Raw genomic sequence first — 25,032 nt, forward strand, 5'->3', positions numbered from 1 at the left:
TTATTTGTATGCCACTCCTTCCTGAAGGCTTTATATGGGATGAGAAACCCTAGTGGATGTCATACTTCCTCTTTGTCTACCATCAGTTATGTAAAATGAGTTTGCTTCTTTCCCAGTTTGAAGAGGACAGAATCTACCGCCACTTGGAGCCAGCCTTGGCATTCCAGCTGGAGCTGAACCGAATGCGCAACTTTGACCTCACCGCCATCCCATGTGCCAATCACAAAATGCACCTCTATCTGGGGGCAGCGAAAGTTGAGGCAGGAGCTGAGGTTACCGACTACCGATTCTTTGTACGGGCGATCATCCGCCATTCGGACTTGGTGACTAAGGTGGGACTTCATTTATTGGTGTCCTGTGCTGTGATTATGTAGGGGTCACAGAAATTGGAGAGTGACAGATAAGGTCATGGCAGAGGAAAAAAAGCTAGAAAGAGATCTTGGAGAACTCCAGGTAAGACCTGCTGGCTGAGATTCATCCTGTGTTAGGACAATGGAAGGACACTTTTAAAGCAGTATTTTAAAGCATGGGTAAATAATGTGTGACCAGAAGTAGTCATTGTTGTTTAAAAACATTTTGGCCTCTGACAGCTGCAGAGGATGTGGGAAGGGGTGTAATAATATCCAGGTAGGTAGGGCCAATATTTTCAGCTTTTCTTTGATTTTGGAGCAAATAGATGCCTTAAGCTTTGAAGCTTGTAGCAAGCCAAGGTGTTGACTTCAAAAGTAGTCAGTGAACAACATTTCTTTGGCACAGCCAGATTCTTTCTCTCTGTAACTTAAATCCAGTATTCCATATCCTGAACTTCAGAAGAAGAGAGAAGAGGTCTTGATCTTCTGGATGAAGGAAGAATTTGAACTGGCAATGAGAAATAAATATGGCAGAAGGACTTGCCTTTATTCAGCTCCTGATCCTCTTTGCAAACCATTAGGGTGACATGGGTCACTCAGAGAGGATTAACGAAAGGAGGTTCTTTTTACAGGAAGCATCGTTTGAATACCTGCAAAATGAGGGAGAGCGCTTGCTTTTAGAAGCCATGGATGAGCTGGAAGTGGCTTTCAACAACACAAACGTGCGCACCGACTGCAACCACATATTCCTCAACTTTGTCCCTACAGTTATTATGGATCCATCAAAGGTATGCGGTTCTCCTGCCCCTGACCTTCACCCTCTCTGCTTAGGCCAGTGTTTCTCAACCTTGGCAGCTTTAAGATGTGTGGACTTCAACTCCCAGAAAAACAAAGCATTTCTAGATCTTTTAAAGCACTCAATGATATTGACTTATTTAAAATGCTTTTTTGTTCCTTCTACAGCAAGCCACCAAAGTGGCTAATATAGCCTGCATTAGAAAAATATTTACATGAAGGAAAAACAGACAACAGTATGCAATGAAATTCTTGTAAGATAGTGTTTGTATGTCCAGTCCAATCGGATGTCTCTGAAGATTACAATTACCAGAATTCTGGGTACTTTAATTCCAGTATAAACAAGTTGATGAAGTCTGCTTTAAGCCAGACCAAGAACTAACCTTCATTAACTGGATTTAGCCGGATGAAAGAACGGACAGAATCAATTACTGGGACAATAATATCACGACTCAGTTAAATAGAGAGGCCCAAATCATTCAAACATTTTCAAAGAGACTTTTTATGGCAGCGTTTCTCAACCTTGGCAACTTTAAGCTGTGTGGACTTCAACTCCCAGCATCCCCCAGCCAGCATGCTGGCTGGGGAATTCTGGGAGTTGAAGTCCACACATCTTAAAGCTGCCAAGGTTGAAAAACACTAGCTTAGGCAATGTCAAAAGTTTAGTGTGGTTGTTATGCAAAGAGAATTATAAACCAAGGGTCTAGGTTCATTTCCTAATGAAAATGAGAACAGAGAGGTTGTTCCTGTTCCTTTTCCTGATATATATATATATATAAAATTCTTCCTCTTTCTGAAATGTCTCCAGCTGGTTGTTCTGTAAGAAAAACAGGATTTTATTTAAGAATTGTGGCTTGAGGTTGCTTCTTTCCTCCCTCCCCCCGTTTATATTTTCTTTGGTGCCACACCTCTAAGATTGATTGATTGATTGATGCAATTTCTATGGCTACCCCTGTCAATCCAGGTGACTGGGTTATTTTAATGAAATGTACCTATCAGTGCCCTGGGGAGCCTTTTCAGCTGAAAAGTGGGACCCTCCCCCCCCCAAAAAGTAGGCTTTAAGTAAATAAATAAGGAATATAACAATTGCCCTTCTGAGTGGGTTTGCTTAAATGCCAAATTCTAGATACTGCGGAAAGCGTTTCCTGGAGGGGCCATGGGAGAAGAGGGGGCGCGAGTTTGAGAGAGAACCCTAAGCCCTGCCTTCCAATTCCCTTGCTTTTAATATGCACTATTTACCAAACAGCAGTATATTTGAAAGTTTAATAAAATGGCAGAGTAACGTGCCTCCGAGCGGTAATCCCCGTGTTGATTTAAGGTGCTCTGGCAGCAGTGAAATACAGGGCGTGAATGCCATTTTCGCACGTACAATTTGGCTCTTAATGTTTCTCTCCACATTAAAGTATCAAAAGATTGGGTGAACGGGGAAATAGATTTGTATGAACTCCTCCCAAGGCTATACATTCCCTCATCCCTCCAGTGCACGCACACACACACGCACGCACACCCACGGTCGCGCACAATCTTACACTGAAAATGTAGGTTACTCATTACAATCTCTGCTTCATCCAAGAATCCAGATTAAAGCGCGCCAGACAGCCTCTGCTTGCACATGTGCGGAGAAAGGGGCCACGCCACCTCTCTGGTTCTCTGACTCCCTTGTCAAATTGCTTTTACTCTTGGACAGCTGCTTCTAACATTCAGTTGGAATCTGCCTCTCTGTAACTTCAATCCAGTATTCCATATCCTGAACTCCAGAAGAAGAGAGAAGAGGTCTTGATCTTCTGGGTGAAGGATGTTGCAACCTTTGTGTGGTCTCTCCTTATCCTCACATCTCTCTCTCTATTTTTCCCCCCCATTGTGGCTCAGATTGAAGAGTCTGTTCGGAGCATGGTTATGCGCTACGGCAGCCGTCTGTGGAAGCTCCGAGTCCTGCAGGCTGAGCTGAAGATTAACATTCAGCTCACACCCAGTGGCAAGGCTATCCCAATCCGGCTGTTCTTGACCAATGAATCTGGCTATTACCTCGACATAAGCCTGTATAAAGAAGTGACTGACTCCAGAACTGCTCAAGTACGTCTCCATCAAATGAGTGCAGGATTATAATCGGAAAATGTTTCCCTTTTGATCATTGCCTACCTATATGTGGGTATCAGATCCTGTTGCAATATGTTGGTTGCAGAATGGAGGTTCTACTTAATAGTCCCATGGGTGCCAATTTGGGAATTCAGTGGATATCTCTGCAAAGGCGAGCCCCTAAACCTGTGTTTGCACATCCTCCAGATGTGTAAGGCTTCCATATTCCTTGACTAAGAGTTGTGGGATTGTGGGAATTGAAATATAGCACATCTGGAAGTGTAGACTATCACCTGCTTGGTTATTGAGAAAAACAGGGCGAACAGGTCCATTGTCATCATCACTATCATCTTTATGGTTGGTCGCACAGTCAGCCAGATGTTTAGACTGGATTTGGCATTTTTATCCATCTATCAAATCCTTCCCAAGGACCTGGGATAGGCAGATGTCGTTTGATGGTGTTAAAGGTATTGTCGCAGGATATAACCTGTTCCAAGTAAAGCTGCCTTTTGCAATTGACTGATGGTGACTGCCTGAAGGATGCCCAGGTATTTGTAGTGATTTTCTTCATCCAGACTCTTGATATTATTTCCATTGGGCATCTTGATTCCTTCAGTTTTTATTAGCATTAGCATTAGTATTATTAGTATCATCCTCTGTATTCCAAGGGAGAGGTGGTGCCTGGATGAAGAACAATTAAACAAAACAATGAAAATAATAAAGGGATATTTATGTTTAGCTGTATAACAATTAAAGCAACATTTATTTGATGAAATATTCCAGAATATTGATATAGCCATTGAGAAGGCACTGTTCTCTCATACAACCTGAATATTTGATCTTTAACCATGGTAGACCATAGTTACCATAGGCAAAAGGCCTATCCAGAAATTATAGGGGAGCAAGCTGGCAATTATGAGAAGAGGCCCTGCCAATCATTTCTTGAACTCAAGCCATTTAATCCCTATTTTGCACCATGTTTTATCTGGCTATGTATCACAGACACTGCCCACTTCGAACAAATAGTGGTTTTCAAAGACTCAGTCTTCTGGTCTTGAACATGCTCTTCATAGTTCTTTGTTTAATTCATATTCCGATTTCCATGTCATGTTATGCCAGAATACTGTTTATTGACTCAAGAGTTCTTGAATGCCTTCCTGATCTATTGGAATCGAGTTTCCAGGATCCTCAGCTAACTGGAGGATTCTAGGTCGAAGGAGGTATTTCTGGACACCAGACCATAGTTGAATCCAGACTGAGGATTCAAAGAAAAATCATAGTGAGTTTCATCTGATGATCTGACTTAATCCTGGATGTACATTCTCTTCTTTTTAGATTATGTTCCAGGCTTATGGTGATAAGCAAGGGCCCCTACATGGAATGCTGATCAATACTCCTTATGTGACAAAGGACTTACTCCAGTCTAAGAGATTCCAGGCCCAGTCGCTGGGGACAACATATGTATATGATATTCCTGAAATGTTTCGGCAGGTAAGAACTGTTGAAGGAACTTCTGCTCTCTTAGTTTTAAATTTGGATAGATGAAGAAGAGCTAATTCACCAACCTGTTTCCAGTCATGCTCTATCAGATATCTTTAGACCTGAGTATCAAAGATGACCTCCGTGGGTGCCGCTGTCCTGTCCCGGGCCAAACGTGCACAAACCCACACGAGAGGTGGTTGCACACTTTATGGTTGGTCTTGTTAAACAATTGCCTAAGCATCAGGGATAGTGTGAGTGCAACATCCATGCACAAACAAACAGGAAGGAAGTCCTGAAAGTCAAACAAGCTTGTGTTACCAAGTCCAAAGCAGTGGGCACTCAGTGACTGGAAACAGTTAATGGACTTTTTGTGGAAAACAGAAGAAAAAAAAAACTTGTGATTTATGAGTTTGATGATTAGAATGGGCAGAATATGGAAAGAAGAGATGATGTAACCTTAGAGACAGAGGATAAAATACAAATGCATTTCTGCCTGCTGTAAAGAAGATTGGAAGCTACTTCTTTATATCTTTTTTCTTTTACTCTGTCTTTTTTTCTTTTATTTCTTTACTATTTATTCACTACTTTTCTCTTCCTTTCCTTTCCTTTCCTTTCCTTTCCTTTCCTTTCCTTTCCTTTCCTTTCCTTTCCTTTCCTTTCCTTTCCTTTCCTTTCCTTTCCTTTCCTTTCCTTTCCTTTCCTTTCCTTTCCTTTCCTTTCCTTTCCTTTCCTTTCCTTTCCTTTCCTTCCCTTCCCTTCCCTTCCCTTCCCTTCCCTTCCCTCCCCTCCCCTCCCCTCCCCTCCCCTCCCCTCCCCTCCCCTCCCCTCCCCTCCCCTCCCCTCCCCTCTCCTCTCCTCTCCTCTCCTCTCCTCCTCTCCTCTCCTCTTCTCTTCTCTCCTCTCCTCTCCTCTCCTCTCCTCTTCTCTTCTCTTCTCTTCTCTTCTCTTCTCTTCTCTTCTCTTCTCTTCTCTTCTCTTCTCTTCTCTTCCCTTTCTTATTTCTTTAAATATGTATTGTTTTGACTTTGTAAAAAAAAACCCTGTTTGATAAAAATTAATTCCAAAAAAAAAAAGAAAGCATGCAGCAGGCACCAGAGGATGTAGTCAAAGCGAAGTCTGGGGGGTCAGAGCATCGCAGAAGGTTCTTCAGCGGTCCGGGGTCCAAAGCCAAAGTCACGGGATTCAAAGACACGCAGAGTCTGGGTTAGCGAACGGTGCTTGCCAGTGGAGAGGTTTGGGCTTGCTGCCCTGTCTGTGCCAGTGTCGCTCATTTAGGGGAGGGCGCAGCTTTTTTCTTGCGAGGAGCCTTGCAGAGCGCCTTTGCTCTGCTTTCTTCTCTGCACGGCGAGCCCTTGCGCTGGGGGAGGCGACAACGCCGACTCCTCATTTTCAGAGATTGACGGCAGCTGCTCCTGTTGAATCCTGGATGGCCCCGCCTTCCCTGCCTGGAGGTCCTCAGGCAGTGGTTCATCCGGTAACTCTGGAGCAGGCTGCTCATTGTTAGTCTCCTTGTCTCTGAGCTCACCATGACAGTCACTATATCCACCAACACCATTCTTGGTGGGTGTGACTTTATTATTATTTTTCGCTCTAACAAAAAGACAGTAGTAGAAGTATGCTGAAGTGGTAGAGAGCATTCTGAAGGAAGAGACAGAATTGTGGGTACAGGTAGTCCTCACTTAACAACCACAATAGGGACCGGAAAATTTGTTGTTAAGCAAGGCATCATGTGACTGCACTCGATTTTACGACCTTTTTTGTGGTGGTCGTTAAGCGAATCACACAGTTATTAAGTGAATCACACAGTTCCTCATTGATTTTGCTTGCCGGAAGCCAGCTGGGAAGGTTGCAAATGGCAATCACAGGACCCCAGGACACTATAACAATTGTAAGTTGCCAAGTGCCAGGATCACAGTCACATCACCATGGGGGGTGTGTGTGCTGCTATGGTCGTAAGTGTGAGGACCAATCGCAAGTTATTTTTTCAGCATTGTCATAACTTCAAATGGTCTCTAAATGAATGGTCATTAAGCAAGCACTACCTGTAGTAATAGGTGTTTTGTGACTGACCACATCTAATAGGTCAGATGCTGGGGCAACTGTCCTTAAGATTACATTCCAAATGTGCCCATTGATCCAAAAAGGTTGGAGGTCCCTAGCCTAAAAGTTGATAAAGCAGGACTTCTGGACAAATGTTCATTAGTGCTTGCAGCTTCCCAGCTCAACTGGAGAAGCTGCCACAGTGAAGTCTCACTTTGGGGTACTGTACAATCCTGGGTTGTCCCAGGATTCCTGGCTTAAATTAGGAATGCTTTGAGACAGACTTGGCTTTCTATTCATATGCTAAGAACTGCACTTCCCCAAAATGTGTAGGGTCAGGATAAAGAAGTAGGCTTTATTTCATTTGATTTACTTGATTTCACTGAAATAAAATTGAATTAAATTGTTAAATACCATGCATGATTACTCCTGCTGTAATGAACATTTTTTTAGCTGTCACATTAAAAAACACAATTCAGGAGCAGGTTTTGGAGAAGAGGTTACCCATGGACTGAAGGCATTAATTTGTGCATTCTACTTTAAACTATGTTTACTGAGAACAAGCCATGATATGCAGCCCAAATTTAATTTTGTCCATGATGCTCCAAGTTCAGTATACAAAATCATAGTTTCCTGTTCCATTTTAACCAAGCCACAAAGAGCAGCATGATTAGAAAAAAAATAAAAGGGCTAGAAAAAAATAATCAAAACTTTTTTCCTTCCAATTCCTATAGGCTCTGATCAAATTATGGGACTCGATGAAAGAGCTTGCGATTCTCCCTGCTCCTCCTCTGCCTTCCGACATGCTGACCTATACAGAGCTGGTCTTGGATGACCAAGGCCAGTTGGTACAGATGAACAGACTTCCAGGGGGAAATGAGGTAAGTCTGCCTGCTTGGTTTATTACTTGCTATTTTAACAGAAATCTCTCTCTCTTGCCCGCTTACTCTATTGGCAACCAGTTAATTTCAATGACCAGTTCAAAGTATGGTTAGGATTTTTTTTTTTTAACCAGTAAACAGTTTGGCATCTCAAGGATGGTTGATCCAAAAAAAGTCCAAGTATTGAATCTTCTGTTTGTCCTACTAATATTATAGATATTAAGCCGTGTAGAGTCCTTGGTGCTCTCTGAGCTTGGTTGTTTGCTTGCAAACATTTCACGACCCGACTAGGTAACATCATCAGTGCTAGTGAATGTGGGGTTTTCTCCCTGTTTATATACAGTAGCTTGCTCTGTCAGTGTTCGTGAGGGTGCAGTTTTCTCCTTGGTAGTTCCTTGATTAGGGTATTGTTTTTTGCTTGATTGCTTGTCTGATGTTGACAGCGAAGAAGGAAACAAAAGTCCAGAACACATCCTCTCCAGTAGCCTACACCCAGATAAGCAGGGATTAACGCTCCCACCAACACTGGCAGGGCAAACTACTGTATATATAAACAAGGAGGAAACTCCACACTCACCAGCACTGGTGATGTTACCTAGCTGGGTAATGAAACGTCTGCAAGGAAACAATCAAGCTCAGAGAGCACCAAGGTCTCCACAGTTCAACCCTGAACTACATATATTCTCTTCTATTGGAATATTAAGCCATATTTTGGTGCTGGCTAGTCAAGTGTCCTCACATCTGTTTGAACCCTTGGGATGAGGGAGAAGTCCCAAGTTCATTCTTTGTTTTTACTCTGTGCTGGGCTTACTGATAAGGAATGAGAATAGGGCTTAATTTAGATCAGTGTTTTTCAGATGTGGCAACTGTAAGATGTGTGGACTTCAACTCCCAGAATTCCCCAGCCACATCGTAAAGTTGCCGAGTTTGAAAAACACTGGTTTTGATTCTCATAGGAGAAAGGAGGGGCAGATAGGAGTCAGCATAAGGGGCGGGGGGGACATCTTGGATACTTCCAAGTGACACATTACGATCTGCGGGGATTCTGGAGAGTAGAAGCAGAGTAATAAATGTTCTGGCTGGGAACTTGAGGTATGATCAGGTCTACATCATCTCTAGTGACTGTTGAAAATGAGCTATGTTTTCTATCTAGAGTAAACCTAAAATGCATTGATTAGGATTCTGGAGAAATGCTGGGTGAGATTTCACCAGAGTGTCTGAGGGTCCACTCTAGCAGGTCTTCTACCTGTGGCTGAAAAGTTTCTTACCCAGCTTCTAGAGGCTGGCCTTCCATCACAGAAAAAATACCTTTCTTTCTAGAGCAGACATAGGAGCATGCCAAATGTTAGGCTTTTTTCTCCTTCCTTCCTTCCTAACATTTTTTGAATCACCCAATAGCTGAAATACTCTGCGTGGTTTATAAGAAAACACATTAGAAATACAGTCTGATTAAAAGGATATATAATAAAATGCCAGATAAAGACTCCTGTAAATTAAAAAGCTGCAAGGTGGTCATTCAGAGACTAGAATTAAAATGCAATTAAAATACAATTAAAACCTGGTTAAAAAGTCTGGGAAAATAGGAAGGTCTTCATCTGGCACTGAAATGATGCTAGGGTGGGCACCAGTGAAACTTTTAAAACGAAACCTTTGGTGTATGTCTACTATAAGTCTCCCTCCAGAGATTAGGATGTCCCCAACCCTGTTGACTTTTCCTAAGGCCTTGAAGACCTGGCTATGTGCCCAAGCCTGGGGCCCCAAATGTGTTAAGGGCCCTGTTTCCTGGCTAAATAGATACCTAAGGTTATAATATTCTCAGCTGAGATAGATAGATAGATTTGCATTATGTTTGTGTTGGTTTTAAATGTTTTTATGTTTGTTCGCCGCCCAGAGTCACTTGTCTGAGATGGGCAGCTATATGGAATGGAATGGAATGGAATGGAATGGAATGGAATGGAATGGAATGGAAATGAATGAATGAATGAGTGAGTGAGTGAGTGAGTGAGTGAGTGAGTGAGTGAGTGAGTGATTGGGAGGCATAACTTAACTTGCTAGAAAACCATAGGTGGCTTGAGGGGATGGGTCCTGCTTTGAAGCAGAATGAGGTAGCTACTTCAGGGAATATATGTTAAATGCAAAGCAACAGAAAATGTCCATTCTTTAATTTGCTACTGAGTATATTTTGCCTGTCTGTGGAATCTTTGGGTTGTCTGGTTGAGGGTATCGCCACAACATGTCATAATACTACCTATATTTCTGGGACTCAGTCCTTCCCCTTATATATCATCATTTCTTCTGTTTCTGATGTTCACATTTGAGGACTGTTTTTTTGGCCCCCAAATCAATCAATCAATCAATCAATCAATCAATCAATCAATCATCTGTTTATCTAATTACAGCTTTTATAGCTCACGCAGCTCTTGGTGCATGAGCTATAATGATGCACCATTTTAAAATGATAAAAGCAACAATAGAAATAAATCAAAATTATTATTGTTAATAATAATAAAGGCCTAATCATGCACACAGACACATCAACAGGCCAGTGAAATCCCAAGGCTTACAGATTATTATTATTATTTAAATTTATTATGCCCATCCATTCCAAAAGATTCTGGGTGGCTTACAACATGAAAATATACAATTATAGGTTGGTATACCTTGGCTATGGACTGTGTTGTATGGTTTTTTATATTGTTTTTATACCTAGTTTTTTTGCATTGTTTTTGTTTTTTATATTGTTTTCCTGGAATTGCACTGAAGAAAAACTCTATCGTTCTGTTTCAAGTTGTGCTTGGAATGATCTCACATTGAGGGCTCCTGTTTGGATTACTGGATTTTTGTGTATGTGAAGAACATTAGATTGCTTGAAAGACAGTGTAGATATTTATTATGATTACATTTTGTTGGTTGATTGGATGATTCATGTAAAGATTTTTAGACCCCTGTTGAATAGCTGTATTAGCATTGGGTGAAAGAAGAGTGGTCAAGGGTTGTCACTCAATGAACAAAAATTGCTTTCCACGTAGAAGGTGCTGAATCTGCTCCAAGGAGGGGCGGAAAAGATTCATATCCAAAAGCCTGGGAAATTCCTACCAATCAATACAGACAATATAGCACTAAGTGATTTTGGTGAATAATGCAGCTTCCTCTGTTCCAAAGTTAACCAAATCATAAATCTGAAATCACAAATCAAGCGAAGAGGCTGGGTGGTTGTTTGTCAGAGGGGATTCTGCACTGAGCAGGAGCTGACCAGACAACTTCTAAGATTCCTGTCAACGATAGGATTCTGTGATAAGAATATAGGAAAGGTGAATCCCATAATAAAGATTCAGCAGTGCTTAAAAAAAGCCAGATCATGGTTTGTTCTGGACTTCCAGAGTTCTCCATGGTGCCAGTGTGCTTAACAACATCTCCCTTGGAATCCTTTGGCTTCCACGCCACATCTCATTTCTGTTTTGTGGGGATCCTTGCAGGAAGGTAACACACTGCAGAGCAAAGTGCCTGTCCTTAAGCACATAGATCTTAAAGAAATGATCACAGAGTGGAAATGGTGACTGCGCTGTGGCCCAACATTTATTTGCAAGTAGGACTGCCTACGTTAAAAAAAAAAAAAAAAAAAGACCGTCTGATGTGGTAACATCTTGGGAGGCTAGAGAACATGATGGAAGAGCAGTCTTAACCTTTTACCTTGGGGTAAGCATTGCTTTACAACTAGCTACATCTCCCTTCTATGCCAGCCACTATGAGCAGGTATTTATTTATTTAAAGGGTTTATAACCTTTGGAAAAGATCCTGATGCTGGGAAAGATTGAAGGCAAAAGGAGAAGAGGACGGCAGAGGATGAGATGGTTAGATGGCATCACTGAAGCAACAAGCATGAAACTGAGCAAACTCAAGGAGGCAGTGAAGGACAGGAAGACCTGGCGCAATATGGTTCATGGGGTCACGAAGAGTCGGACACGACTTAACGATTGAACAACAACAACAACCAGTCAACTAATCAGTCAGTCAGTGGCTGCCCATCTCATGCAAGTGACTCTGAATGGAGTACAAGGATTAACACCTTTCACATTGGGGACCCCTGGCCTAAACCCCTGGTCCCCCCAAGTTGGGGCCCCTGGCATAAACCCCTGGTTTCCCCCAAGTTGGGGCCCCTGGCAAAAACCCCTGGTTCCCCCCATGTTGGGGACCCCTGGCATAAAGCCCTGGTTTCCCCCCATGTTGGGGACCCCTGGCATAAACCCCTGGTTCCCCCCATGTTGGGGACCCCTGGGATAAAGCCCTGGTTTCCCCCCAAGTTGGGGCCCCTGGCATAAACCCCTGGTCCCCCATGTTGGGGACCCCTGGCAAACCCCTGGTTTCCCCCCAAGTTTGGGCCCCTGGCAAAAACCCCTGGTTCCCCCCATGTTGGGGACCCCTGGCATAAAGCCCTGGTTTCCCCCCCATGTTGGGGACCCCTGGCAAACCCCTGGTTTCCCCCCAAGTTTGGGCCCCTGGCAAAAACCCCTGGTTCCCCCCAAGTTGGGGGCCCCTGGCATAAGCCAATTTTCCCAATTTAGCCCTTTCCAGGTAAGGTGAATTTCTGTTCTTACAATCCCTAGCTAGGCAGGATGGTCCTAAATCTAAGACTTCAAGAGGGCAGCAAGTTGGAGAGAAAATGTTCTGCCTGGCGCTAAAGAGACCCAGGAGAAGCCTCTTTGGAGGACATTCAGAATATTACTCCACCTAATTTCCAATCGTAGGGATAGTGGAAGAACTCCTGGCGGTGTGCACTTCACCTACTTTTATTTTTTTAAAGACACGTGGAAGAGGCCTCATCCCCAAATCGAAAGATACCTGCTTTGATGCTAAGTTCCAATACGTGCATTTAGTATCCTATTATTCTGGGCAGGATGCAGAATTGAACTGCTCTGTCCTGCTAGATGTATAAAGGTTTAAGGCAGGAGTAAACCTTCTCATAGCCATGAAATTGGAGGGACAGAAGATTTTAAGGTTTCCCGTCTTCTAAGTGGCTGGACGGGAAACCTTTGCAAATGTTACCTTTTCTCCTTGCAAGCGAGAATGCGCTCGAGTGCAGCATGAAGGTCTCTCTGCTGGTCTTTGTCTGCCTCTGTCCCCCCCCCTTCAACCCCACTTCTTTGCTCTCATTTCACATTTGGAGTAGTTGGAGGCCAGGGGAGTAGCGAAATTCCCAAGGGATTGAGCTGTGTTTGGGCTGAAATTACTAGCGCAGAGCTGGCTTGGCATGAACACAGAGTGTTTATTCTGCCAGTATGAATACAAATAGTCTTATTATATGGGACCCTGTACCCAAAGACCAGCCGTTCACGCTCGCTCACTCTTTCACAAGCACGCACATTTCTTTTAACCCCTTCTGTAGGCCTTGGATGGAAACCAGCCCTCTCGGCAGCTCCCCCATTTATGGAGTTTAGCACATTTAGACATCTGTGTAGGTGTCTATAAATAGCAAACTCATTCCCTCAATGGGGAGCCTTAAGTAGCCCACATGGCACCATCCGTGATCATGAGAGAGGCATCAACAGGTTCTGGAGAGCCGTGGGTTTTGCAGGAAAACAAACAAAGCATGATTGATGTTCTGCTCTCTCTGTGGGGTTTATATATTTTAAAATTTGAAAAGTTTAAACGTTTTGGTCATGTTGCATTTTAACGATCGCTTGTTTATCTTTCATAGTGATGGTTTTTGTCTATTTGTTATTTTATTCAATTGCGGTGCGCCGCCCGGAGTCGCTCTGTGTGAGATGGGCGGCCATATAAATGTGGTTGGTAGGTAGGTAGGTAGACAGACAGACAGACACTGTAGATAAGTAGGTAGGTAGGTAGGTAGGTAGGTAGGTAGGTAGGTAGGTAGGTGGATGGATGGATGGATGGATGGATGGATGGATGGATGGATAGATAGATAGATAGATAGATAGATAGATAGATAGATAGATAGATAGATAGATAGATAGATAGAGAAGCAAGGTTACCTTCCTAAAACTTTGGATGGGGACTGAGTGTGTTCAGCGGGTGCAAAATGCTGAATTATGTTTGGCAGGAGCAGAGGAGTCTGCCGTATAGTTAAAAAAACCCAGGATAATGGTGGCAATGAAGCTCTGCCTGTTTTTTTTATGTCTGGTGCACATATCCTGCAGACATCACTGGGCAGGGAATTACATGGAATGGAGGACTCTGGAAAACAGTCATTTCTGGTTGTGAGAGCCCTCCAAGCCAGAAACATTCCACAATACAGTTTTTGTTGTAGAACCTATTTGATATTTACGCTGGGGGTTTGGGGGTGTGTGTGTTTGCGTGTACAGTGTCTTCCTGTGCGCTTGAACAAAATAATTCTATTTACATAATTTGCTTTCTCATTAGCCTGTGCTGCTGAACTATTTCTGGCCCTAAACAGTTAAAATTAGACCATCTGAATGGCCATTCAGAAGGAGAAAGAAGGAATTAAGGCTGAAGTGGGTAATTTGCAGCCTACCATCCATCTGCAGTTCCCCCAGTACTCCACAGGTTGTCTTCAGAGTGAGTGTGGATAACATTTCTGGACTCCTTTTTACATTTTTGAGGTGTTTGGGGTTTTTTAAGATGCGCCGAACCAGGCAGGGGAAAAAATGTTGCTGTCCAAGTGGGTGCTCTTTTAAATGTGCTGATAGTGGCCCAACAGGAAACTATTTATTTATTTATATGATTTATAGAGCCCAGATCCCCTTTTATACCATTACATCAGGCTTAGTGCTGCCCTGATATGCTATATGAATATCAAAGGAGCCCCCCACTTGTGCTTCTGAAATGCTAGTATCAAGAGGGCTAGTATCTTATTCCTGGAGGCCAGTGTTCCTCAACCCTGGCCACTTTAAGATATGTGGACTTCAACTCCCAGAATTCCCCAGCCAGCCATGCTGGCTGGGGAATTCTGGGAGTTGAAGTCCACACATCTTAAAGTGGCCAAGGTTGAGAAACACTGCTGGAGCTTATGGTTCTATATCTATCTATGACTATGTCTATGTCTTTGTGTTTATATCTTTGTACTTGTTGGTTTAGTAAATTGCTTAGAGTAGCGTAGACTGAAGAAGTTTATAATCCAGAAACACACACGCAGAGACATTTAGTACTGTTTTTTTTTTTTAAAATTAATTAATAGTTTGATTAATAATCGTGATTTAAAAGTGAAAAAAGTGGAAAAAATACAACAAAGAGAAAAAGTGTTAATATATCATTATAACAACAATTTCAATTCTATATATGCTTATTTAATACAAATATTATTCAAGAACATATATCTTTCTAGTAGATCTATATGACTATCATTTTTTTTTAACTTACTGTGTCAGTAGAAGCAAATACGTGTAATTCATACGCATTGCTTATAACTTGCTGTATTTTGTATAAAGAAGTCCCATATTTCATTATACTTGTCCATACAAAGTCTACATCTATAGCAATCCGCTCATAAGTGGCAAGCACAATCAGGCCATACGTTTATCTTTCCAATGCTGCAATATCAGTCTTTTGGCCATAGTAAGGGCCTGGGGAATCAATCTATCTATCTATCTATCTATCTATCTATCTATCTATCTATCTATCTATCTATCTATCTATCTAATTTCTCCCCACCCATCTCCCCCCAATGGGGGACTTTGGGTGGCTCACCCAAAACATTAAAACCATAAATATATATAAACACATAAAACATAAAAATTTAAACAAAACATTACTAAAAAAGACGGAGAAAGTCCAAGAAGATGAAGGATCTGGGGCCGAAGACAGCAGGCCTCCATGGGGCTAGCCATCCCCATGCTCAAGGTATTCCCTCCCCACCCCAGGCCAAGTGGCAGAACCAGGTCTTCAAGGCCCTCCAGAAGGCCAGGAGCGAGGGGGCCTATCGCACCCCCGGGGGCAGAATGTTCCAAAGAGTAGGGGCTACCCCAGAGAAGGCCCGCCTTCTGGACCCCACTGGTTAGAGTTCTTTTACCAAGGGGGTCCGGAGCATGCCCTCTCTGTGAGATCGGGTGGGATGGGTTGAAGTCATGGGGATGAGGCGGTCCCTCAAGTAACCTGGTCCATGCCATGTAGGGCTTTAAAGATGATAACCAACACCTTGAATTGGACCCGGAAGCAAACTGGCACCCAGTGCAGCTTGCGGAGCAGAGGCGTTACGTGGGCCCTTCTTGGGGTTCCCCAAATAGCCCACATGGCTGCATTCTGGACCAGCTGTAGCTTCCGGATACTCTTCAAGGGTAGCCCCATGTAGAGCGCATTGCCTGAAAATTTATGTTGTCCAGATGTCAAATTCCATGTACTAGGTATATAGTTCAAAGGAAGATTATCCTCTGAAGATTTTAGCTTTTGTCGCACCATCATATTTATATAGTCCATTACTTTTTCCCCAAACTTAATAAGTATAGGACATTGTAAAAACATACGCTTTAAAGAGGCATCATCCTTATTACATCTCCAACAAAATGCTGTTTTTGACAATCCTTTTCTATACAGATGTAGTGGAGTCCAATAAATTCTAAATATTATTTTTGGTTGTATAATCATAGTTTAAGGTCCATTGAACACTCTTGCTATAGAAGTTAAGACACTCTCCCATTGTCTAGGCAATATAGAAACCTTTAATTCTTTATTCCACTCATCCCTTAACATCTGCATATCAAATTGATTTATCGATAACAAATATCTATACAAACTAATAGTAGGTTTTTTAGTTTTAATGGACTTAATAAGTTGTTCTAATATCTCAGGTGTCTCAGAAGGTGAAAATGCTGCTTGTCCAAACAATGTTGTTAACAAATGTTGTAGCTGTAATTATTGCCATTGAGTTACATCTGATTGATGATATCTATCTATTAAAACAGAGTACGTTAAAAATTCATCTTCATCATCTATCAGCTGGTCCAGAGTCAATATCCCTGCTTCCATCCAATTTTTCCATATCACCATCTTTTTCCCAATTTTTAAAGTTTGGTTTCCCCATAAAGTCAATTTGGCATGTTTCCAGAGATATTAGAATTTTAGTATATTTAGATCCTAATACTCTCCATCCAATGAAAGGTGTTATATATGTATATTCCAAAGTTGCCAAAATTGGAAAATTAACACATGTTGGCTTCCAGTATTTAATACTTGACAATAGATAAGCATGATGATATGGCTCCAGATCTGGAAGACCAAATCCCTCCTCATTAATCAATAATTGCATTTTGTGTAAAGATATTCTCAGAATTGAAGAACCCCATAGACATTTCCTAAAGAAAGAATTTATTTTCTGAAAATATTTTCCAGGTATAAAAACTGGAATTCCTTTGAGAATATAAATTAATCTGGGAATAATGTTCATTTTGACAGCGTTCACCTTTCCCCAAAGGGTGAGGTTTAATGACTCCCATCTATCGATATCTGAAGAAACCTCTCTTTATATTTTATTTATATTACATGTTGCTGAGTTATATCCTTTGGTATACACATACCTAAATATTTAATAGATTCAGTACAAATACGGAACTGATATTCCTTAAATGAATGGGTAACCAAATGTTCGCTTATTGGCATCAATTCCGATTTGGACCAGTTAATAGAGAGTATCCTGTTATTTTGCTAAAGGCATCTATACTTTGTATCAACAATGGAATAGTAGTGTGAGATTTAGAAATAAACAAAAGAATGTTGTCTGCAAATAAAACCAATTTGTGTTCAACTGAGTTGTGTACTATTCCGTAGATCTCCCTGTGTTGTCTAATAGCACAAGCCAAGGGTTGCACGCAAATGTTAAAAAACAAGGGTGAAAGTGGACATCCTTGCCTAGTTCCCCTAAATAGTGGAAAAGTAGAAGAAAGCATGCTATTAACCTTCACTTTAGATGTGGGCAACTCATAAAATATCTTAATCCATTTTATAAATTCCAGAGGAAATCCGAATCTGTTTAGTACAGCAATCATATACTGTTAATGTATTTTGTCAAAGGCTTGTTCAGCATCTAATGATAAAATTACAAATTGATCTTTGTTTTTATTCAAGTCTATTAAACCTACAACTAACCTAATGTTGTCTGCTGCTTGCCTAATTTTTATAAACCCTGCTTGATTATTCTTAATAACGAATGCTATCACTTGCTGTAATCTGTCTGCTAACACTGCTGTTAAAATTTTTGTGTCGACATTAATCAATGAGATTGGACAATAATTAGCACACCGAGTATGATCTTTACCTGCCTTTGGTATAACTGTAATATAAGCCTGATTAAATGCTGGTGATAAAATCCCCTTATCAAATATCTCTTCATATACTTGATAAAGTTTTGGCACCAAAAGATCTATAAATGTTTTGTACCACTCGATAGGGAATCCATCTAATCCTGGTGTTTTACCACTTGCCATTTTAAAAATTATTTGTTTAATCTCTGGCTCCGAGAGTGGAGCAAAAAAGAGTTGTTTTTGTATATCATCTAAATGTGGTAGGTTAATTTTATTTTTAAAAGCCTCTATATCTTCATTCGATACATCCTCTGGTTTACTATATAATTCTGAATAAAATTTTAAAAATTGGCAATTAATATCCATTGAAGTTTTATACATTTCATCTCTTTCACCTCTAATCATTGCCCTATCTTTTTTTTTTTTTTTTTTTGCTTTAAACGATTAGCCAAGATCTTACTGGGTCTTTCACCGTTCTCCCAGTATCTCTGTTGTAAGCATTTTAGTACAATTCTGTCTGCTGTGATATTATAGTAGTTAATTCATATTTCTTTTTCTGTATTTCTCTGTACAAAACTGAAGATGGGCATCAAACCATCTGTGCCCATAAATGTTTCAATTCATCTTTCAAATTATTTTCCTTTTTATTTTTAATCTTATTTTTGTGTGATGCATAAGCAATAATTCTACCTTGAATGTATGCTTTATAAGCTTCCCATTCAAAAATTCGGGCACACAACTAGTATTGTTATTATCAGCCTGAACCCATCTACTTCAGGATGAAGGTCTCTTCATTCAAAGTTATGGACCATAATCTACCACACTAGTCCAATGTAGGTAGAGGTTTTTTTGACGTATGTGTGCGTGCTTGTTGTCATACTCATCTAAATAGTGTTCATATTGGAAGCATTAATTTCAACAGATAACTTTTATTTCGTTTCATCTTTCGCTATGATGTTCCAGTTGAAATCAAGTTCTTCTCATAGTCCATCTCTCCATCTTGTAGCAGGTTACCTGAGTGGGCATGTGTAATTGTAGAACCACACCTATGTCACTTTTTGTGTAAAGTCAGGTAAACATAGAATGTCCTCTGCCCATTTAATGGCATTTAATTCATTTTTTTCACTATAATGATAGATAGACAGACAGACAATGTGCCATCAAGTCGGTGGTGACTCTTAATATATATATATATGTGTGTGGGTGTGTGTGTACGCGCGCGCGCACATGCATAATTATAAAGATAAGTAAATATATTTATATAAATATGAATTAAAGAGCAAGAGATCCAGGGTGAGGTAAAGGTGAAGATCCTGAACAAGGAATGCTGTCTTCAGTTGCATGTACAGGTAGTCCTGATTTAGCGACCACAATTGGGACCGGCAACTCGGTTGTTAAGCGAAGTGGTCCCTAAGTGAACCCACAACTCTGCTTACGTCCTCTGCTGTCTTCCATACGAGCAGTCTTCCCCACACTGTTCCCCTTTTGATGTGCTGGACTTCAAGTTCCAGAATTCCTTACCATCACAGAGGGCATAGAGTTAGGGGAGGCTGGTTTGGGATATGGAAAGCCGAGAAGGCTGACCAGATCTGTGTTCCCAGCTCTCTTGCTTTTTTCCTGAATTTTAGCCAGTTTTTTTCTTTTCTTTTCTTTTTTTTTTTTGCAAAACTATTTCCTGCAGAAAATCGGTGGCAATCTTAAGGAGAGAAAGAGGACTTTCTAGTCTGTCGGTATTCTAACTGTGCTAGAAAAAAAGAGGGGCGTGTGTCTGGGGAATTATGTTTTTCTTGGTTTTAAGAAGATGGCTTGGGGTTTTTTGTGTCTTTAGGAGACATATTTACTTGATTTTTTGGTGTTTGCAAGGAGCAGCTGCCTCTTGGGAGGGGGAGAATATTTATGTTTTTTCCCGTTGCCTGGTGTGGGACTTTTTTGTGTAGTGCGGTTGTTCTGGAGTGCATTTTCTCTATGGCTTTGCTCCCTTTGTTGTCCACGTAAGGGCATACTGCTGTGCAGTTTGTGGGAAAGGACTTGGGGGTCGGGGAGCAAAGGATGAGGGTGGGCTACTTTTCATACATCCATGGCTTTTGTCTTAGCAATCTGTGGGGTTGCTGAGATTGTGGGGTGGCAAATATTTCTTTCTCTTTCTCTGAGCATCAACATTTTCTTTCCTGGAAATGAGTGGTAAAGTATTTGGACCTCTAGTGCAACTTCTACAATATTCAGTTTTTTGAGCAAATGACAGTTCCCCATCATGGTGGTGGTTTGACAAAGAAACCCATGACAAACCTCTTGACTTTGAAATAGACAGTGTTGCCCAATGTGATGCCTCCAGAAGAGCCCATAACCATGGTGTAAAGATAGTCATTTCCCTAAAGTGCAGTGTACAACTGAAAGCTGCAACAAAATGATGCAACATAGAGTATTCTGGCTGGCTGTGTCCTTTCTCAGAATGCTGTCTTCCTTTCCATCTAAGAAAATTTGCTCTGTTGTCTTTGGACAATTTTAGTCTTGGTCTTCCTTGTTCTTCCTGCTTTCATTCACATGTGAGAATTTCCCCCCTGAAGAACTTTATTATTTTTGCATCCATCAGTATCCTTTTGATCTGACTTCTGAAACCTCCCTCTTATGCCTGGGTGAGGACTTTGATGGCATGAAGACCAACATGCTTTTAATAAACTTGCAAATAATATGTAGATAATGCATCTGTAGTTGGACCCTGGAACGCAGGGCTTTAGTTGCTTAAATGTGATGAATGGATTTCAGAAGCAAGTGGATTGTCAACAGGCTGCACCACTGAGCTTCGATCCACTGATAGACCTTTCCATGTGACCATTTATGGTTCATGCGGGTGTAGATTGCTAAGGTGAAAAGCAGATGTTGCCGATGATCAAAAGGGATTGTTTTCATTTCCTGAGTAAATTGTCCCTTGCTAACTCTCCAAGTTATTCCCATCTTTGCAATGACAACGAACGGTGGCTGCAAAAACTGCTTCTAAAACGCAACGCAATTTCAGTGGGCTGTCTTTTCCCCCTTTTGAACACTAGATGTCACACTTCTTCCTTTACAGCGGTTCAGGCTCAAATGGGGAGTGGGGGGCGGGTGGAGGAGAGAGCTCTCGTAATTGATCCTCTGCTAGACCATCTCCTTCATGGCATGTTTTGGCATTAAAGTGCCTTTCCTGGATGAGAATAGATGGTTTACTGGAAGCAACACCCCACTGCTGACTCTTCAAGCTCCTAAGGATGGGTGCAGGGAGTGAATGGCTCAGAAAAGCACACAGTTGGCTGGTTTGTGAATATGAAACAGATTGGGCTGTGATGTCAACAGGTTATGGGCAAAAAAATCAAGATGGTGGCCACAACAGCGCAATGGAAGCTCTGCTTGTTTTTTGCACATTGAAAACCGGCAGAGCTTTGACTGCACTGTCACAACTGCCATCTTGACACCACTGCCCAAGCGCCTGTCAGCTAGGCACTTCTTCCTCTAGGAATACTTATCAGTAGTATTTATGAGTCCCCCTGAGCATACGGATTATGCTACAACCTTTCCTAATAAGAGGTGGTCCAATCCTTTAGCCATTTTGATTGTTCTTCCTCTTTTTCAACTTCACCATGTCCTTTCGAGTTGCATTGACCAAAATGGTACATAATAGTCTAAATACATTCACGCCACAGATTTCTGTAAAGGTATTACAGTAGTGGCAGCTTGATTGGGGTGTGGATGTTAAGGGAGCTCTGCATGATCTATGGGTGTTGAGGATTTTATTGGGACCTCAATTTTGTATTTTTTTAAACTGCTCTTGATAATTGTACTATGTTTTTTATCTTGGTTTGCTGCCCAGAGTGCCATTGGTAGATGCTGATGCTGATGCTGATGATTAATGCCATCAAGTCAATGTTGATCCTTTGTGACCACATAGATAGATTTTCTGCAGGTGGATCAGTTCCCAACCAGGTCCTTCAGGTCTTCCAGTGGTGCACCCATCACTTTGGTAACTGAGTCCTTCCACCTTGCTACTGGTCATCCTCTTCTTCTCTTTCCTTCCACCTTTCTCAGCATTAGAGCCTTTTCCAGAGAGCTAGGTCTTCTCATAATGTGTCTGAGGGAGGATAATTTGAGCCTGGTCATTTGTGCCTTGAGTGAGAACTCTGGGTTGAGTTGTTCAGTGATTCACTGTTTTGTTTTCTTGGCTGTCCACAGTATTCTCAGGAGTCTTCTCCAACACCAAAGTTCAAAAGCTTCAATACAGGAGGCCATATATTTTATTTAATAAATAAAAAACTTTTTTTAAAAATCCTTTCCTAGTGACCTCCAATATGATGTTTGTCTTCTGCACACCACCACTTTCCTGCCTCCCGTCATTCTAACTCAGATCTCATCTACAAATAAGTTAGTGATTTTGGTCCAGCATCCATCATATTGTACTTGCTTACATTCCGTTCCATTTGCCTTTTAAACGTCTGAGTCCAGAGCCTTTCACCATCTCTGTTTTTAACTTCCCTGACAAGTTGTTGTCAGTAAACATGACCACCTCAGGGTTCCTGCCAAATTTGGAATAAACCTATTTGCAATTGTTATAAAGCCATGATATTAAAGAACACCAACCAAGTACAGATTCTTATGGGACCTCACTCCCTTTTTTTGTAAGAACTCAGTTTGCTCCTAATCTTTATTTTTTTGTTTATTAACCAGGTAGCAATCCCCAACAGGTTCTCTTACTTTATGGATTCTCGATTTCCTAAGCAGTCTTGATGGGGAATCATGTCAACCCCTTTTTTAACAGTCCAGATTAGTAAAGTTTATTGGATCTCCTTTATCCATATACCTCTTGATACAACTAAAGTGCTCTGAAAGGTTAGTAAGGCAAACTTACCTTTCTAGAAGCTATTTATTGTTTGACATGCTTGACACTTTTATCCTGAATACCATTTTTCACCAATTTACCCAGAAGAGACTTCAGTTTAAGTGGCCTGTAGTTTCCTGGAAGGTCCATGGATCTTTAAAAAAAACCCACTCATGTCCATTTTTCAGTCCTCTGGTACAGAGGCTTGTATTAAGGTCATGTTACCAAGCAACGTTAACTGCCTGGCCCTATATCCTTTAAATGGCCATACTTTTGGTGCTACTGGTTATAACTATTTGTTCTCTAACAAATAGGTCCCTTTCAAAAGCTGTGCTCCAGATTGCCAGGTCTTGAAAATGGTTCTCCAGGACACAAATTCCTAAGACTGATGTTCTGAAATTGTAAGCTCCCCCTGACTAGTTAACTTTCAATGGATGGTGTATAGAATCCACTTTGTCTCCAGCTAGCTCAGTGACATGCTTCAAAGATCAGGAACGCCTTTCAGCACAGCTCAGGCCCAAAGCACATGGATTGCAGCCTCCAGCCCAAACCCAAAATTCAACCCTTTTTCACCCAAATTACCTCTCCTGTAGGTTGTTCTGGATTGCCAAAGACTATGGTGGCAGGGGGGTTATAGGAGTTACAGCGTTGCAAGGTTGAGGAAGATGATCATAAGAAGATAAGCTGCTTAATTTCTGTGGGCCATACAACTCTAGTAAATTCATGTGCTGCTCAGAGTCCATTATGATTGGAGTGATACAGGAGCCCAGCCAGTCAATCCATCCATCCTTGGACAGCAGTAGATATTTTGGTAGGGTGGAAGTCAATAGCAAGACCAGGTTTCTGTTGTTTCTGCCTGAACAGTAAGATCTGGTTGGGTCAGCACACTCCAGGGCCCTTCTCTGAAGCAGTGCCAACATTGCACCTTCTTTATAGCTGTACCCACCCTGTGGAACAGCTTCCCTTCCAAGATCCATACAGCCCTGACTCCGTGGTGCTTTCGCAAAGCTGTAATAACCAAGCTCTTTCAGCAGGACTGGGATAAAATAAAGTGATCTGCTCCCTGAGAGTCTCTTTTGGTCTTTGATTAGGGTTCTGTTTTTCCTCCCTGATGTCCTATATTGCTGTTTGGTGGCTGTTCTTGTTTTATTAGGTTTATGCTGTTATTTTAATCCTAAAATGTAAGCCATTCATGACTGAGGTGGTATGCAAATTGAAAAATACAAATAAAATATATTATAGCTTTTACTAATTCTTTGTTGTGTGCGTGGGTGTGTGTGTGTGAGTTTCAGGAATATGGTTTGATCTGATTTAGTACTATTCTTAAGAGGTTGAACAATTTGTAAGCAATATATATTAGACAGACAGACAGACAGACAGATTTTAAAAAGTGCTTTGTGTACAGAACAATAATATTTCCCTGGTTGAAAGGGGGCATTTTCCTCCTGCTGAAATTTACCATGCCATCCTCACATACTATCATAACTTTGAGCACAATCCAAAGATGATTTTCTTGGAATAATTTCAGTTTGTTTCAACTGTGCATAACATTACGGTGAGTGTTGTTATTATCTGAAGCCTTGGCTACCGTGTCTTTAAGCTGCGGTCTTCAATAGGTAGGTATTGACCGGGAATGCATGTGAAAAATTATATACACCCCAGAATACAGGCTGAACGTTAAGTATCTTTCTTTCTTCCTCTCTCACCCGTGCTATTCCGAACTGCCGTTTGTTATCCAGGGAATCAATGTCTTCCCCACCACCGAGCCCTAATCACAGTTTGGAACATCAGAAATAATGATTGCTTCTGATCAGAGCTTGTGAATAATTCATTGGGTTTTGATTCCTCCCCCACCCCCACCCCCAATTCTGGCCAGTGATACCTTACAGGCCAAATGGGTTTCTACAGGAAAATAATAAATAATGGCCCCACTTCTTATGGAAATACAACGGCACACATCATTTCACCAACATATGCAAAAAGAAGAAGGAAAAGAAAAATACTTCGCTTCTTTAGAAGCAGTATCTCCCCTTACTTTTCCCAATCTCTTCCTTTTTTTTTTTTTTTTGCTGTGGTAATGATAGGCATGCCACCAAATAATTATTTGGGAAGATAGTTTTTTTCTCTTACTTTTTGTAGCTGGGTAAAGATATCACAGTAGTCAAAGTGCTGGATCATTTCTATGAAGCCTGACGCCACATGGTGTTGGATTACATCAAGGAAAGCCTTGTCCACAGTGATCTTGCCCCATCCTGTTAGGTCATCTAGAGAAGGCCTGTTGTGGGATCTTCCACTGTGCAAAGTGAGATGGTGTGGAGAAGAAGGCAGACCTTCTCTGTGTGGCCTCTGGAGATAAC

The 25,032-nt window shown here is 41.4% G+C and overlaps 1 protein-coding gene and 1 long non-coding RNA gene across 7 annotated transcripts in view; one reads left to right on the top strand and one right to left on the bottom strand.

The window, feature by feature from the left end:
• The window catches only part of LOC148214390 (uncharacterized), a 41,497-nt gene extending 28,529 nt beyond the window's left edge, over positions 1 to 12,968 (bottom strand). Inside the window, exon 1 of the long non-coding RNA XR_015798200.1 lies at positions 12,668 to 12,968. This is a non-coding gene — a long non-coding RNA (uncharacterized LOC148214390). The remainder of the gene's footprint in view (positions 1 to 12,667) is intronic.
• ACACA (acetyl-CoA carboxylase alpha) overlaps positions 1 to 25,032 on the top strand; it is a 237,437-nt gene that overhangs the window by 124,924 nt on the left and 87,481 nt on the right. For all 6 annotated transcript variants that reach the window (XM_088152435.1, XM_088152437.1, XM_088152436.1 and 3 more), the window contains 5 exons: positions 117 to 332; positions 983 to 1,138; positions 3,015 to 3,218; positions 4,557 to 4,712; positions 7,478 to 7,624. In XM_088152435.1, coding sequence (XP_088008561.1) covers positions 117 to 332; positions 983 to 1,138; positions 3,015 to 3,218; positions 4,557 to 4,712; positions 7,478 to 7,624 — 879 coding nt within the window. The remainder of the gene's footprint in view (positions 1 to 116; positions 333 to 982; positions 1,139 to 3,014; positions 3,219 to 4,556; positions 4,713 to 7,477; positions 7,625 to 25,032) is intronic.

This window comes from Python bivittatus, unplaced genomic scaffold, assembly GCF_059951505.1.
Source record: "Python bivittatus isolate LINGU-HERP-01145 unplaced genomic scaffold, Pbiv_v1 ctg000690_np1212, whole genome shotgun sequence".
NCBI classification, from domain to species: Eukaryota; Metazoa; Chordata; class Lepidosauria; order Squamata; family Pythonidae; genus Python; species Python bivittatus.